The sequence below is a fragment of the Engraulis encrasicolus genome, unplaced genomic scaffold (genome assembly GCF_034702125.1).
Source record: "Engraulis encrasicolus isolate BLACKSEA-1 unplaced genomic scaffold, IST_EnEncr_1.0 scaffold_43_np1212, whole genome shotgun sequence".
Classification (NCBI taxonomy): domain Eukaryota; kingdom Metazoa; phylum Chordata; class Actinopteri; order Clupeiformes; family Engraulidae; genus Engraulis; species Engraulis encrasicolus.
In genome coordinates, this window is record NW_026945742.1 from 43,759 (window position 1) to 61,492 (window position 17,734).

General features: G+C 40.7%; 1 protein-coding gene across 1 annotated transcript; it reads left to right on the forward strand.

Moving 5' to 3' along the window:
* The first annotated feature begins 4,998 nt into the window (after positions 1 to 4,998).
* LOC134444051 (tripartite motif-containing protein 29-like) lies at positions 4,999 to 17,324 on the forward strand. The gene is made up of 5 exons (XM_063193524.1): positions 4,999 to 5,654; positions 14,602 to 14,697; positions 14,824 to 14,947; positions 15,148 to 15,292; positions 15,504 to 17,324. The coding sequence occupies exons 1-3, from the start codon at positions 5,325 to 5,327 to the stop codon at positions 14,944 to 14,946; spliced, it is 549 nt and encodes a 182-aa protein (XP_063049594.1). The 5' UTR covers positions 4,999 to 5,324; the 3' UTR covers position 14,947; positions 15,148 to 15,292; positions 15,504 to 17,324.
* The last annotated feature ends 410 nt before the right edge of the window (positions 17,325 to 17,734 follow it).

Sequence of the window (17,734 nt, forward strand, 5' to 3'; positions counted from 1 at the left end):
ATTCTAATCAAGTCTGTGACAAACATATTAACTGTTTCAGCCTGAAAAAGCATGTGGAAAGGTGTAAGTTGTCATGTTCCAGAGAAGAAGGAAGAAGGGAGATTATAAAACATACTGGCTGCCATCTTTGGAGCTGTGCCAGGGGAATTCCTAACAGCCACACACAAGTAGGCCATATCTGTGTTGCTCTCCCTCCCGCTGTCTAATTCTTCTAAAGTGCATCTTCACGTGTCTAGTGGGTCGGCAAAGGCCCCGGGGCGGGAATCGAACCCGGGTCAGCTGCTGAGCAGGCGAGTGGCCTACCGGTTGGCTACAGGATGGCCCACATATTTTCTATTGTGTTTAGTTGGTTTGCATGACTTTGGGTCATACTTATTTCCTTATTGTTATCGGTATTATTTATTTTATTGTTATTAATATTTTTATTGAAAATACTTTGTATGTGTTTCTACTTCGTGGAAGTGTGTGCGCGTGCATTTGTGTGTGTGTGCACGTGCAGGGCCGGTTCTGGCTTATTAGGCGCCCTAGGCGAGTTTGAGTTCTATGTGTTTGAACCGGAGGGACAGGGTGAGAGAAAGGGAGAAAAGCTGTCACGCTTTTGAATTTCATAATATACAAAATATAGTAAATAGCCTCACTTGTCTGCAATACTACATCACTTAGCATGAAAACATGCTGTGCATGGTTCTCTTACAAGTCAGTCTGGTCTGGAAACAATGTTTTTTTTTAAGCTTACAACAAGCAGGTAATTCATTCAAGTGGATGGAAGGAGATATGGCAGCTAAACTTGTTTTAAACATGGCACCAGTCTTACTTTACATTGCTGGTCAACCTAAGCAAGTATTATGATGTCAGGTGGGTGTTAGTGAGTAGGCTACTAACAGCTACTTTACTGGATTTCATTGCTTGGCATACTTGGCTAATGTTAGCATGCTAACTAGCGATTTCTCAGATCAAAAGCAAAGCTCTTTTTCCCTCTAATTCCTAGTAGCCTCGTAACTATTAGGCTTTACATTACCACAAACGGTTGCTGATTAAACCACATACTTCCAAAACAAACTCTGCAACTCCTGCATCATGCAATGACTTGTTTAATGAGAACACAACAATTCTCCACCCAGCAGAGCAGCATTGCTGTTCGCGCTTGCCCTCTGTCTCTCGAATGAGTCTCCAAATTCAAAATAGATCGCACGCTGTCACTCGCCCCGCCCCCTTTCTCAGGACTGTCTGTTTATTGGTTCACAGACTTCCCAGAGACAGTTGAAAGCGATATTACTATTGGCTGAGGGGCGCTTTGCCGTGAGGAGCACTTTCGCCACGCTTTGTTGATTGCGACTTCATAAAAAACCTCCATATCGCAAAATTACGCATCGGAGAGCACCATTTCGGCGCTCCTTCTTCACATTGCGCTCTAGGCGACCGCCTAGCCGGCCTATGCTTATAACCGGCCCTGTGCACGTGTGTGTGTGTGTGTGTGTGTGTGTGTGTGTGTGTGTGTGTGTGTGTGTGTGTGTGTGTGTGTGTGTGTGTGTGTGTGTGTGTGTGTGTGTGTGTGTGTGTGTGTGTGTGTGTGTGTGTGTGTGTGTGCGGGAGAGAGAGAGAGAGAGTTTGTTACAAATTACATATTTCTGTACGTCATTAGTGATCCTACTGATAGATGACTTGTGTGTGATCAATACAAATGATTCAAATATAAAAATACAAAGTTACAAAAATATTGGCTCATGGCCAGTGCTTCTTTCATGTCCTAACCAGATCTCAAACTGAAATGAAATATGAGACATGCTCTTGTAAACTTTTTTTTTAAAGAAAGGGTGCTGTGAACCACACAGAAATGGAACAGCACATCTCATGACAATAACAGAATGCTGTTCAGCGACGTTGAGAGGAATGCCTCCTGACTGCATTCCTTATGGGGCAAGGAGCTGCAGGCTCAACATCCCACCCACCTGAGACACACAAGGAAGGCAGTGTCTCCATTGTAAGTTGCTTTGGTTTAAAAGCGTCTGCCAAACGCAGTGTAATGTAATGCAATTACGTAATGTGTTCACTCTTTTGAACATTTGTTTCAAATAAAAACACACTTGGCTTTGTGGAGCGCATTGATCATTATTGTGCCCTCACCCGCAAGGAAAAAGTCTCAAAGTTGTTTCAAAGACTATGAAATTTAACCAAGTAGGAAGTAAAGGCCTCATTATGAGATTGCCAAATGTTTTTGAAAGACTGGTAAATGCGCGACGTTACATCTGCCTTCATCAGACTTTTGTCATTTTATTCTTTAAGAAAAATAGCACTTTATATAACAAGGAATTGGTAAAAATAGAACCACCGAGTATAGGTAAGTGGTTGGAAAGCATAGAGGAAATGAGAACTATGGAAAGACTAATTAAGCAATAAGCCACGAGAGGCCGTGGGTTATGCTCGATTGAGCTCGTTATCAATTGAGCATAACCCACGGACTCAAGTGGCTTATTGCTTATCTAACACTGAGCTGACCAAAATTCTTTAAAAACACTTTAATAACAATTAATTTGATCAGTTGACAAGTTGAAGAAGTGATTGTGGTTACCCCGGCAACGCTACTTGGTGTGCATACGTTCGTCGCGTTGCCAGACACACACTTTGCTACAAAAACTCAGCAAGGGGTGATAAACACAGCTGGAATGAAATGTCTTTGCAATCACACTGATGCCCCAACCACAGATGGTGCAAAGATGTGCTCTTCTTGCAGACTCCCTACCTCAACTGCAACATATTCTCATTACCAACATAGATGCGCTGGGTCTAACTTAGATAGAATCTTCAGGTGGAAGCTGTAGGTTTTTGCTCGATTGAATACGGCTATCAGCCAATCAGAATCGAGAACCGGACCGCACAGCGTTTGATCATAGAATTGATATGACCAAAAATGGGCCCTACTACTGATACAATGAGGAGTTATCTTAAACCACCCTCATAAGAAATCAAACAATTTCAATGAATATATATGCATACCCTTTGTAGTTTATTTCTGTCAAATTGGATATTTACTTATTCACTTCAGGTTTATTTGTGTTTTTATTTTGTTCATGGGAGTTTAGGTGCAAGTGTGTTTGTGTTTACATGGGTGTGGGGGCATGTGTGAGAGATTGGGGAGGAGGGTGTTGGAAGGAAGGGAAGGGAGGAGTGTATTGGGAACACATGTACGGTATGCTGATGCATTCATGTGGGTGCATGCGGATGGGTGAATGTAGACCTGCAGGTGTGGGTGAATGAGGGTGAACGCTAGCCTGATTATCATCGACATTCAAATCTCTTTGAGACTTGGTCTGACCAAGAGCATAACAATTAACATTTCCCAAACGGCATGGTTGACCCGCCTTCCTTGGTTTGCTTATGGTTGTTGACAAAGTGAAAGGAGTTCCCGTATTTGCGGGAACTCAGAAAATACTTGCATTGCTCTTGACCTGACTAGTTTCATCGCCGAAGGTGTTGTATCACTAGGAGGGCGTGGCCTGCAGCTAGGTGAAAGCACTGCTAGAGCACAAGTAAACCTGAGCATAGAATTGGAGAAATGCATGGGTGCATTAATTGTATGGGTATATATTTATGCTTTTTGTATGAATGTTTTATTATTTTTATTGTTGTTGTTGTATTACTTATAGGGGTGGGCATAGATTAAATTTTTTAATCTAGATTAATCTCACTGTAATTATGAAATTAATCTAGATTAATCTAGATTAATCTATATCAAAATGGCTCATTCAGAATAGGCACGATAGCGAAATAATGCCGAAAAAAAACCATGGGGTTTCTTAAGACAGATGGCGCATTAGACCAGAGCTCATCTTTTTTTTCCAAAATGCATCTCATCTTCAAAAAATGGTCATGTTGATACTTGGTGATGAAAAAATCACAGCAATATGTGTAAAGTGTGTCCAATATGTTAGGAAGCATTTACAGTTATAAGATAGGCCTACTGAAATTTCAAAATGAACAGCGCTATAAGTTGTAGAGGAAAAATACAGATAAATCTATCAAACATTTAGGCTATTTAAACAAAATTACCTCAACAATTCAGCATTTCTAATGGGCAGAGAGAGAGAGAGAGAGAGAGAGAGAGAGAGAGAGAGAGAGAGAGAGAGAGAGAGAGAGAGAGAGAGAGAGAGAGAGAGAGAATCTGCCACTGACTGTTAAAAGGAGCAGCGACTCCTTTAAGAGAGGGAGGAGCTCTGTGCGTAGTAGGCACAGCAGCCCTCATCTAGAACCTACAGCACTGGCACACGGCGATTTGACAGTTGTTCTCAGAGTTAGAATGCCAGATGAGTTACAACTCGACATGAATTCAGTTAATTCATTAATTCAGAGGAATTAATGTTTTCAGCATGCAAACACTTCATATTTAGGTCTGCTGAAACAACAGGTGGAGAGAGGAGAAGCGACTGGAGCGCAGTCTGAAAGCGTCTGTCAATTAAACGCTATGGTGACGTGCATACCCAAACTCCAAACCTATATTTTGAGAATAGATTAACGTGCGATATTTTCTTTATCGCGCGACAAGAGTCTCACATTATCGCAGCACGTTAACGCCGATAACGGCCCACCACTAATTACTTATTAATATTTTTGTCTAATGATTATGACTTGTCTGATGCACTTTATTTCGTTTATTCACGGGTGGGCATGGTGAAATGCACATAAAGGGAGGAAAAAAGATAAATGTGTTCTCAAGTGAATAATTATGATTGTGTATTAACTTAATGAAGACTGAATGAACATAATAAAGTCTAAAAACTTTATTTGTTGTCTACTCCAGAATGCTCAGGTGTTGTTGTGGTATGGAGGAGAGCTATTGCATGTTATTTCTTCACATTGTTGTTGTTATTTTACGTCAACACATGGGAATGCATAATGCCATATGGGAAGCTTGTTGGACGTGCCTCAATAACATATTGTATGCATCAGTCCCATGACAAAAAAAAAAAACTCACAGACAGATAACAGAGGACAGGTGGCAGTTAACACCCCACCCTCCTTGGGCTCCTCCTCCATACTCTGAGGAAGTCGCCAGTCACTCTGCTGCTGCTCCAGTGTGCATTAGGTGTCCGGAGAAGCGACAACATGGCGTCTGTGTGTTCTCAGGAGGACGAGTCCTTTACTTGCCCAGTCTGTCTGGAGCTGTTGAAGGATCCAGTGGCGATTCCCTGTGGACATAATTTCTGTATGAGGTGCATTAATGGCTGCTGGGATCAGGAGGACTGGAAAAGAAAATATAGCTGTGCCCTCTGTGCAAGCACAATTTCCCTTCTAGACCAGTCTTGCACAGAAACCCACTGATTACTGAAATGGTGGATAAGTTCAATAGCACCCGTCTCCAAGCTTCTGTGGATTGTGATGTTTGCCCCAGGAGGAAACTCAAAGCTGTCAAGTCCTGTCTGGATTGCCTCAAGTCATACTGTGAAATGCATTTAAAGTCTCACAATGAACATGTTAAAAGACCTCACACCATGATTGATCCCACAGCCCAGCTACAAGAGAGGATTTGCCCTCTTCATAACAGGGTTTTGGACATAGTCTGTCGCACCGACCAAAGTTGCATCTGCTATCTTTGCATGATTGAAGATCATAAAGGCCATGACACAGTCATAGCTGCAGCAGAGTGGAGCCTTAAAAAGGTAAGTTGGGCTTGTATAAATATTTTTCAATTTCATGTTGGTAATTTATGCTATAAGATATTTTGTGTCTCATACCATTATTTTTTTAAGATGCACCTTGTGAAATATTTGTTGAGTCTGTTGTTGTAGAGAAAATGAAACACTGTTTCCCAAAAGGCTAGGCTAAAGCCACTTTTATTCATCTTTGTCATTTTTCTATGTGTTAAGATATAATCCACTAGGCCTATTCTTTTCAAAAAGTCAGAGATTGTGTCTTTCAATTCTCATTTTTTTCTGGTTTTACTTTTGGTTATGGTGCACTGAAAATTTTCAAGAAAATCATTGAATTCAAGACACGGTTTGTGGATTTGATTTTGGAGTGTTTTTGAGACCAGGGAGTTTGATACAGTGTGAAGTTAAAGCTTCAATTGAAGCAATAGGAAATCTATTGGCTCTTTTCCACTGTCCTTTTTCTTGCCTGATTATCATCGACTTATCATCCAGCGGGTGGCGCTGGTTTACTAGGCTAGAGATATTGGTCTGACCAAGAAGATAATGAATAACGTTTCCGAAACAGGTTGGTTAACCCGCATCCCTCGATTTGCTAACGGTGAAGGCCGAAAAAGGCTGTGCATTTTCTTAGTTCCAATAGAACGTCTCTGCTTAAACCATGTCATTGCCTTGAAAAGTTAAGTTGATTGCTTCCCGACAGAGTGGGTGGAGTTCCCAATTTCTCCGGAGCTCAGAAACAATGTGCTCCTGGCTTGACTTGAAACAATGCTGAAGGTATAGGCATGAACGGCCATCTGGGTACTTTGCTCATAAATGTGCGTTACGCCCCTTTATGGGTGAAAACAATGCTACATTGGCTTGTCTAAATGAACACAGTCCATGCTTCAGCCACGGCTGTTTGGCTCTATTTTTTGAACAGCCGGCAACACAACACGTTTTCGGCATGTTGCACGTGAACAATGCTTGTCTACAGGTCCGTATCTTTAGTTTATTAAACCCCAACATCACCAATTGACTTGAATGTGTTGTTTTCCCCCACAAATGGGCGTAACGCACATGGAAAACGTCACGCCGTTCAGGAGGAGGTGGCCTGGCTACCTATTTTCTACCCAGTAAGTCTTTCACTGCTTATACCCAGAATCCTGTGCATCAGCTCGTCCTCACCAGTGAATAAAAACAGATCTGCTCTCTTGGAGTGCTCTTCAGTTTGACACTGTATTACTATGATCTTAGACTCGAGGGCAGAAATTAACATTGTGGTAGTATCCAAATATGATGTCGTTGATTATCTGTCGGCCTTACGTCAAGTCAACTAGCCTATGTAAAGTAATTCTACGTGACAACGGCAAAAGCGCAACTCCAACCATACTGCAGCTAACGCGGTTTGAAATGGAAACCCAAACCAGACCGGTTTAATAGCACCAGCTTAACACGACACGGCACATTTTATGGGGAAAAAAGCCTTATGTTCAGCAACAGTGATTCCGTCAGTCGTTCATTGCTAACAATTCACATAAAATATGGACACTTTTATCAAGTCAATCCTAGGTTTGGATTATGTCACCACTAAAGGTAACCCCTTACCACCTTATTTTTAAATCAACATGAGTCTGTTGGGGTTGCAGATTCTCCACTAGCATTGTAGTAACTTTTAGCCTATCAACCCAGAATATCACAAGCATCTTCACAGCATGATGCAACGTCATCACCACCATAAACCCATCCTCATCAGCTTAGACTCCAGCTATAGACTCCAGTCTGCTCACTGTTGTCCGCATCAGTACCCCTCATCATCATAATCACCATGGTGAAGCCCCATCACAACTCCCATCTGCATCACCATCACCAGAATAGATAAAACTAGACTATTGATCAATTTTAATTAGGGCTGGGACATTAACGCGTTAATTTCGATTAATTAATCACGCGATTCGATTAATTAATTTACGCGATTTAAAAAAATGAATCGCAGTATAATATAGCTACATAGTTTAGCATTAGACCAGTGGAGGGCAGTATTACGCCTGATGGTGAAGAGCCTGCTGAAATTGAGAAGAGTTCTCTCTTCATTTAAAAATAAATAACATTTTAAATGAAGCTTATTTATTGTAATTATTCAACTATCATGTGATTTTTTTCTCACTGTTCTTAAGTTATATATTTAAATGCAATTAAAATGCGACTAATTTGATTCATTAATTCCTAAGCCTATAGATTAATGAAACATTTTAATCGAGTCCCAGCCCTAATTGTAATCAATTAAAACTAAAAGTAAAAGTAAAAGCACCCATTTAAAATTCTCCTGGAGTAAAAGTTAAAAAACTATATAGTAACTTTCAGTAAGCGTTTCTCTTCTCTTGATGGCCATCCTCCAATGTACACTACTCTCCAAAAGAGTTGTCGCCTATCCATCTGTTTGGAATAACAGCTAATAACCTGACTTTCAATTAATCACTTGGCTTCAGAAGTCGCTCATATGAAAGCTACAACCCTCCCGATTGAAAATGTATGTACTAAAATAAATTAATAAATAAAGTGTGAATGAATCAGTGATTAAGTATGACACCCGATCTGCATGTTTGAAGTATTTTGAAGTGACTTATCTGCTCATTTTCACATTATGTTCGATAGGCAACAAAACTTTTGTCTTATGAAAATCTGCCCTGTCTGTGTTCAATAAAGGGTCAATCTTTCTTTGGTGCATGAAATTTATTTTTGTACATACATTTTCATTCGGGAGGGTTGTAGCTTTCATATGAGTGACTTCTGAAGCCAAGTGATTAATTGAAAGTCAGGTTATTAGCTGTTATTCCAAACAGATGGATAGGCGACAACTCTTTTGGAGAGTAGTGTATTTATTCAAGATACTTGATCTACTGTACATGATGCTATTACTCATCAGGAAAAAGAACGAGGGCAAGTAGGAAAAGCTACCAGAGAAGACAGAGGAAAACTAAAGGAAAGAAAAACACCCAGTCAGTTCCTTGTTATCATAAAACCTGATAAGGTGCACACCTAAGTTTGACTCCTTGGTTTCCTTTGACCAGTTCAGGGTTTTAATATCAAACCTACCAACATGTTTTCCACAGCATCCTCTAACCTTTCATGTGCTTGTTCGCAGGGGCGGTCCTAAGGGGTGGCAGGGGGTGGCATTTGCCCCCCCCAGAAATATGATTTGCCACCCCAATTAAGAGCCCTGATTGTGACCAATAGCCTTAATGCTGGACATCATTTCAGACATAGAACTTTAGGTTGCAGGGTTTCACTTTAAGGGATTCACTGTATCACATAAGTGTTTGTGTCGATTATATCGCGTTTATCATTTTCCCTTAGTGTAGGAGCATGCCCCCCTGAAATAGATTTCGCCACCTCTTTGCCACTCCAAGAATAAATGTCTGGAACCGCCCCTGCTTGTTCGACTGATTTTAATGTCATGTGTGATGTGCGTGTTGTATGGGTATTTTATACTGTTATGTATGAAGTGAATCTACGTATAGGCTACACTGTAGTACAGTATGTGCAGTATATGCTTGTGTTTGAGCTTTTTGAGGTTATTGTTCAGACCACACATATCCTTAACTGGCTCATACCATGTTATATTGTCTGTCAGTTTCAACCCGTTAAGACACAGAGTTATAAATTAGTTACCATGATGGCAATGACCTAGTCGTAGTGCATTACTAAAGACCGCTACTGTACAGTGAGGAGAATAAGTATTTGATCCCTTGCTGATTTTGTTGGTTTGCCCACTAATAAAGGCATGATCAGTCTTTAATGTTAATGATCATATGTATTCTAATGTGGAGAGACAGAATATCAAAAAGAAAATCTAGAAATGAACTCTAAAGAATATATAATAATTGATTTATATTTAATTGAGGGAAATAAGTATTTGATCCCCTGCCAACCATTAACAGTTCTGATCCCGCAGATCAAATGGCACTTCCAATCAACTTGTTATCTGAATTGAACACACCTGTTAATAGTAACCTGCACAAAAGACACATTGAATCTGCAGAATCAGTCCATAGAATCAGTCAATCAATCAAACTAAACTCGCCAACATGGGACAGACCAGAACAAAAAGCTGTCAAAGGATGTCAGGGACAAGATTTTAGAACTCAACAAGGCTGAAATGGGCTCCTGGATATTAAAGAGCAAACTGTTGGTGGATTTCTACCCAATTTTAGGACATACAAAATGATCATCTATCATCAATCTTAGGCCTGTCTCTGGTTCCACACAAGATTTGACCTAGTGGGAATTTAATAACCAGAAAAAAGGAGATAAAGCACCTTAAAACTGTATGGGAGGAGCTAGGAAATCATCTCAAGGCAGCTGGGACCTCAATCACTAAGAAAACTATTGGAAACACTTGATACTACAGCGGATTAAAATCTTGCAGTGCATGTGTGGTACCCCGGCTTCAGAAGGAACCTGTTCAGGCTCACCTGAGGTTTGCCAATGAACATCAAACTGGATTAGGATGTGATTGGGAGGTGCTGGAATCAGATGACACCAAAATCAAACTGTTTGGCATTAACACAACTCAATGTTTTTGGAGAAAGAGAAATGCTGCCTATGATCCCAAGAACAACACCTTCTCCAACATCATAAATGAAAGTGGTAACATTATGTTTTGAGGTTGTTTGTCTGGCCAAGACACAGGACAACTTCACATCGTCAAGAAATGGATGGAAGGAGACATGTAAACGTACAAACCCCAACTCCGATGAAGTTGGGACGTTTGGTAAACAGTGAATAAAATCAAAATGCTATCATTTTCAAAACATTCAATCTATTCATTAGATGGAGAATAGTGAAAAGACAACATATTAAGTGTTAAAACCGAGAAAAAATATTGTTTTGGGGGACATATGTACTCATTTCTAATTTGATAAATCCAACACGTCTCAAAAGAGTTGGGACGGGGACAATAAATGGCAGCAAATGTCGAGGAAGACTAAAAACGAAACAAAAGACAACACTTAACAGTTAAATACATTAACCGATGAGATGATTTTATATAAAAAACAGTGTTAATTCCTATCTTGGACATGATTTCACCAGCTTAAATGGTGGGTGTATTCCTTGTCATGTTTTGCAGTGTTTTCCTTTCTGTAGTGCTTACAGTGTGACAGGTCTTGACCAAAAACCCACCATTTTATCACCTGCTGGTCCTTATGATGGAGCCAAACTGTTAAAACATAGTAGAGAATGCAATTTGACCTTACTATGTGGCAGTAATCGAAGATCTCCCTTCAAAATATAATGCATGAGTGGCTTTTCATGCTGTTTAAAACCCATTTATACCATTCAGCACTGTATTTAACTCTACAGATGAGTGAGAACATCTTAACCAATGCACTACTGCACCCGCATGCCATCATGGAGGCTGACTTTTGAAGCTAGCACTAACACAAGTTGGATGGTCCATTTTCACTGTAGCACAGGATGTGCAATGCTCTATTATTGTCAAAAAGAATGGACTTCTACAACTTCTGCTCACTTCTGTAAGCAAAGGACAGTTTCCCATGTCTTCTGGGTTTATTTCAAGTGAGCTCAGGTGCTTAGGAGAATGTTACACCCCTGTATCATTTGCACGCATTAAGCATTCTTAATATGGTCAATTTTCAATAGCTCTAGCACTCCAGGAATTAGAGTGAGACTACAGCCAATATATATTTCATGATGTCATGAACCTATACAATGATTTTAGTAACAAAAATATGTCTTATATACACTCAATTGTGGTAAATCAAAGGGAATTCAAAAATGTATGTAATAACTATGGTAGGCTAATTATTCCCTTTCCATCTTTAATTCTGAGTGACTCAGCCTCTCTGTGATGATCTTATACCTGGACACCTATATTGTCCGTCAGTACAATTCATTTTGAAATGTTCTTCTTTGTTGTTTTATCTTATTTGGATGTTTACTAACTTTCACTGATCCCCGTCCCAACTCTTTTGAGACGTGTTGGATTTATCAAATTAGAAATGAGTACATATGTCCCCCAAAACAATATTTTTTCTCGGTTTTAACACTTAATATGTTGTCTTTTCACAATTCTCCATCTAATGAATAGATTGAATGTTTTGAAAATGATAGCATTTTGATTTCATTCACTGTTTACCAAACGTCCCAACTTCATCGGAGTTGGGGTTTGTACAATGCTACATGCCAACCTCTTTCCCACCACCACTAGACTGAAGGTGGGTCATGGATTGGCCTCCCAATATGATAATAATCCATAACATACAGCCCAAGCAACGAAGGAGTAGCTCAAGCAGAAGCATATTAAGGTCATGAAGTGACCTAGACAGTTTCCAAACATTAACCCTATACTAATCCTGTGAAGGGAACAGAAGCTCCCATTTGGCAAGGTACAGTCATACAACTTAAGTGATTTAGAGATGATCTGCAAAGAAAAGCAGACAAAAATCCTTTCTAATATATCCACAAACATTGTCTTTAACTGAAAGAAACATCTGACCTCTGTATGAGAAAACAAGGGCTTTGCCACCAAGTAATTTTGTCTTCTTTGACTAGAGGGGTCAAATACTTATTTTCCTCAATGGAATACAAATCAATTAAAATATATTCTTCAAAGTCATTTTCTGGATTTTCTTTTTGATATTCTGTCTCTCTATATTAGAATACATTTTATCATTAATATTATAGAATGATCATGTCTTTATTAGTGGGCAAACTAACAAAATCAGCAAGGGATCAAATACTTATTCTCCTCACTGTATGTCAGAGTAGTGTAGTGGATCACTTTTCAATAACTATTATCGCGTTCCACTGGTGGAACGGTGTGAATTATTTTGGGGCTACAGTACAGATGGTTGGACCCTCAATGAATCCCTGAGAATGTTAAATAAAGGCATGAGTCAAGTCAAGCAAGTCAAGCAAGTCATTCAAGGTATTAATGCTTTCACCTGCGACTGAGTGTGTGTTTGGGAGGAGTCTCTCTCTCTCTCTCTCTCTCTCTCTCTCTCTTTTGTGCCATGTTGCAGCCTGGAACGTGAACAGGTCGAACCTGCCCAATCACATAACATTGGTTTTGTCCTTGGCATGGGTGCCACGAGGGGGGGTAAGGTGTTACAGATTCTAAGGGCCTAACAGCTCTGACAGGGCCCTGGAAGGATGCTGATAACATAATTTGTCATTTTGGGGGCCCAACATTTGAACCTTTCATCATGGGACCCAACATTTTTATCAGCGCCCCTGGTCCTTGGAGATTTTATCAGGATTCTTGTTTTCTTTATTCCTTTACTTTTATTTTTGTGAAGCACATTGAACTGTTTCTGTGTATGAAATGCGCTATGCAAGTAAAATGTCCTGATTTGCCTTGAAACAGCACATTAAAACACAGCTTGAACGTGACATTGTTCACCCTGTGTGATATTGTGTCACTATTCATATCCTAGGTTTTATGAAATACAATGTATACATTTCACTTGTTTTTTTCCAGTTTAATTGTACTTTCTCATGTGTATCCTATTAAAGCATGTGACAAACAGCTTAACTGTTTCATGGCATTAAAAAGCACTAAGACATTTCTGAGCTGCAAGTTGTGAAGTTAACAACGTCCATAGAAGCAGGAATGAGGGAAAATATTAAACAACAAAAAAAGAAAGTAAGGCCCTCGATAAGCTTGCCGTGAGCCTTAAATTACACACACCACCACCAGCAACCAACTGCACATGCTTTAAAAGCACAATACTGGTGGTATCACCCAAAGGGCAGAGAGAGAGAGAGCAGCATTACGATCTAGAAATTGGAAACACAGAAAAAGACGGATGAGAAGACAATAGGCCTACTGCTACTGCTCCTACATTTGCACGCTCCTTTATTAAAGTGCAATGGGGAAGTATGATCTCACAATTTCGGTAATTTCGGACAAGCTCATTTGAGGCAGTCGGTTCATATGCAAAATAGGGAGGCGGAGCACTCAGAGGGTCACAGGCAGCCTCAAAATGAATGGCAGTGAACGAGAAGCCAGCAAAAAAGTGGGACAAGCATACGCACATCCAGATGACCACGAGCCCTTGTAGAATCCACAGTCCCCCCCTATCAGCTCAGTTTGACAGCTGTCACAACGCTCTCGGAGAAGTTCCATTACGAGAGGTTCCCCTCGCCAGGTACTGCACTGTAGGGGCGCCAACGGAGGACTGCAGACTACATTCAGAATGAATGGGCTGCGCTCTCGTCTCGACAGCGCCCCTAGTGTACCCTCTGAATGCCCCGCTCGCTGGGTGCGTTGTGACAGCTGTCAAACTGAGCTGATAGGGGGGGACTGTGGATTCTACAAGTGCTCGTGGTCATCTGGATGTACGTATGATTATCCCACTTTTTATTTAATTTCCCTGAATTCACGAGGCAGGCTGTGAACTTTGAAGGAAGTTTCCCCGGACGATTAGTAGTTCAAAACAGTGAGTTTTATCCTTCAATACGCGGGCTCCTCGTTCACTGCCATTCATTTTGAGGCTGCCCGTGACCCTCCGAGTGCTCCGCCTCCCTATTTTGCATATGAACCGACTGCCTCAATGAGACGCTCTTGGAAAGTTTTCGCCATTGCTGTTTTCACTAGAAACACTCGCGTGCAACTGTGCAGTCTTTCTTACGATTGCCCTCAGCGATTTTGAAGATATCGCACGGAGCGCATGCGTATGGATTCAGTATATAACTTCCACAAAATTGACATGAAATACGCATGTAAACGCGTTCATGCACGAATCGTGCCAGCACACGCATATCCTGCAGCAAGGTTATTGAGGGCCTTACAAACATTGGCCCTTTGCCAGTGCTTCTTTCATGTACTAATCAGATCTTAACATGAAATGAAATATGAAAGATGGATATGAACAGTTACATTTTACAGACAATGCCCGATTCAAATGTTACAGTTCAATCTAACAGTTTGCTGCTTTGATTTGTGATGGTAAAGGAGGGGTTGGCGCAGAAACAACACAGATACCATCAGATAATCCAGTTGAAGGAGAAGGAGCTACTGGACCTGAGGAAGGCTGTGGAGACTCTCAAGGTGAGGACTGACCAGATTGACCAGAGACAAACATAGCTTTTCACTTACATTTAGTTGAACGAAAACCTCCTTTGAAGAACCGCCTGTCACATGTATATGTGTTCTCCTGTTGGGTTCCCCACACAGACGGCAGAAGAGGACAGTGACAGGTTGCTTGCTGAGATAGAGCAGGAGATTGCTGAGCTGAACAGGACAGATGCTGAGATGAAACGGCTTGCAATGACTCATTCACTCAATCTATTTCCTTAAGGTACTGTAGACCACATAGATAGATTTCATAGTTGTCAGTATTTGAATTAATTTTGTTCAGTGTATTTTGTTTCATATGTGCTATGTTAAAAAGCCAAATCAAATATGTAACATATGGACTTAAAATCCACAATAAATTCAATATGTTTTTATTATTACATTGATGGTAACACGTTTGTCTTCCAACAATGGTCTCTGCAGAACATTGTGTCCATTCCAGATGACGCATACAACGCTGTGTGGACCAGAAAAACCTTCAGATTCTTTCAACCTATGCAGAAATCTGTCTCTGCACTGAACAGACAGCTGGAGGAGAAATTAGATTTGATTGTCAAGCAGGAAGAAGGTAAGATATCTGCAGCAGTTTGGGTAAACTTTGTTGACAAACCTTCAAAACGTTATGTATTTCTTATGACTCACTAAATAGACCTATGTTAAACTAATACACAGATACATAGAATGTCAGTCGTTAACACATGCTTCTGAGGAAGGTTGTTGACCACAGAGCCAAAATGGCAGAGCCTACTGTGAATGTCTGTGTCTGTATTGGTCTACAGATCATGATCTCCCAGTCAGAAAAGCAGATAGTAAGGATTGGCTGCCACCAAAGAGTAAGTAATTACTGAGGACCTCATACAGCTTGTAGCATTGAGATTTGTAGTACCACTTTAACATGATTATTAAGCTCAGTGCTCATCAGAAACCTTAACTCAGGTGTTATACCACACACGCATTGTACCCTGGGGTCATTTCACGTGAAATCAGACACTTTGGGACCCGATCGACACAGATTTCAATCATACTTGCTGTGCCTGTTTAGTAACAAGGTAGCACCCCAGAGCTGCATTTGTGTGAGTCTGACACCAATATTAAGGGAGAAACAGACTAGGAAAGGTTTACATATGAGGGTAGGACACAATACATTCAGCATTGATTATATCAGTCAGTGTAAGTCACAAAGAGCATGGAATACAACTCTCAGAATATGAATTATGATAAATTGAAAAATTAACAATTGAATATCAAAAAACGTATGTTTTAAAATGGCCAGTTCCTTGTCTAAACGTAGCCTGCAATGTCATGAACGACACCTGAAATGCTGGTGTTTGGTTCTTTATTCATTTCAAAGATAATGGGACTCAAAAATATGGCATCATACAGATCACCTAGTAATAATATGGCAATCCCATAGTAATTTCACACGACAGCATGTCTATCGGAATATGTGAAGGATGGAGATGGTCCATGAGGATGCAGGAAGTTCAGTTTCACCTCTCCAGTGCTCGGCATACATTCCTAAACACATGCTAGCCACTAGTTGACATCGGTTGCGAGACGATTCGTCTAATGAATTGTTGAGAGGGGACCATTCGAACAAAACGTGGGACCATTCGTAGAAGGCATGGGGCGTTTCGTGCAGTACCTGAGGATTTTTCGTAGAAGACCTAAGGACGTTACGTTCAACCCATGCAGACCTTTCGTGTAACTGGGCAGACGTTTAGTTTAGTCTGCCTATTTTATTTTTATATTTTATCAAACTTGTGTGCCTACCACCACAATGCAATGAAAACAAAAATCGAACCATGTAGAAAGTGCGTGTCTCTTTTTTTAAAAATTAATTTTTCATTTTAGTTCAGGCTGCTTTTTTACCATTAGGCCTATTTTATAGCCTATTTTATAAATATACTATATTGTAACGGACTGCCTCTGCGTCCTCCGGAGTGAGATAGCAGTGTTACCCCCTGTGCACTACATGTGCTGTCTATAAAATGGGGTTAATTTCAAATGGCGGGTGAGACTGTTAGGAAAAAAACAAGCCGAGAGAGCAAGAGAGAGGGAACCATGAAGTGTGCGCCGAGAAGATCAGCATTCGCAAGAATGCTAAGTCAGACATTGATGTGAGCTGTTCCAAATTGAGAGGGTTTTGCAAAAGTGCACTAGGCTACTAAACATAAGAAAAGACATTTGTTCTGTTGATATGAGTTATTTCTAATGTGTTGGTCACTGATTTTTATTCATTTTTGGAAAGGTAACGGCAGTCTTGCTGCCTGGCTGGCGCCCATCTCATAACTTAAAACTACAGTCGTTTGCACCGCTACAATATCGACGAAATGTTTTAAAATGTACAACATCAATTTAAAGGTAGACCTAAGGGATAATGTATTGTCCACACCAGTGACGTGCAGTCAACTTTATGGCTGGTGAGGCACTGACTTTTCCAATATCAGATTTTCAAATATATAATACTACAGCTACAGTTTTAGTAAATTTATCAAATAGGCCTACCGATAAGTTTCATATGCCATAGCTTTCTTAACATAAGTTAGGCCTACATAATAAAACATGCTGCATTTCCGTAGAGTAAATGCTATTATAGCTCTCACTCACACACACACACACACACACACACACACACACACACACACACACACACACACACACACACACACACACACACACACACACACACACACACACACACACACACACACACAGGATTCAAACAGTGGTTTCACATAAACCACACTGCACCATGTGGACAAACAGGAGCATCACGGCAGAGGGAGAGGAGACGAGGAGAGACGAGGAGAGGAGAGGAGAGGAGGAGAGAAGAGGAGAGGAGAGGAGAGGAGAGGAGAGGAGAGGAGAGGAGAGGAGGAGAGAAGAGGAGAGGAGAAGTGAGGAGAGGAGAGAGCAGGAGAGGAGAGGAGAGGAGAGGAGATGGAGAGGAGAGGAGAGGAGAAGAGGAGAGGAGATGAGAAAAGAGAGGAGAGGAGAGGAGAGGAGA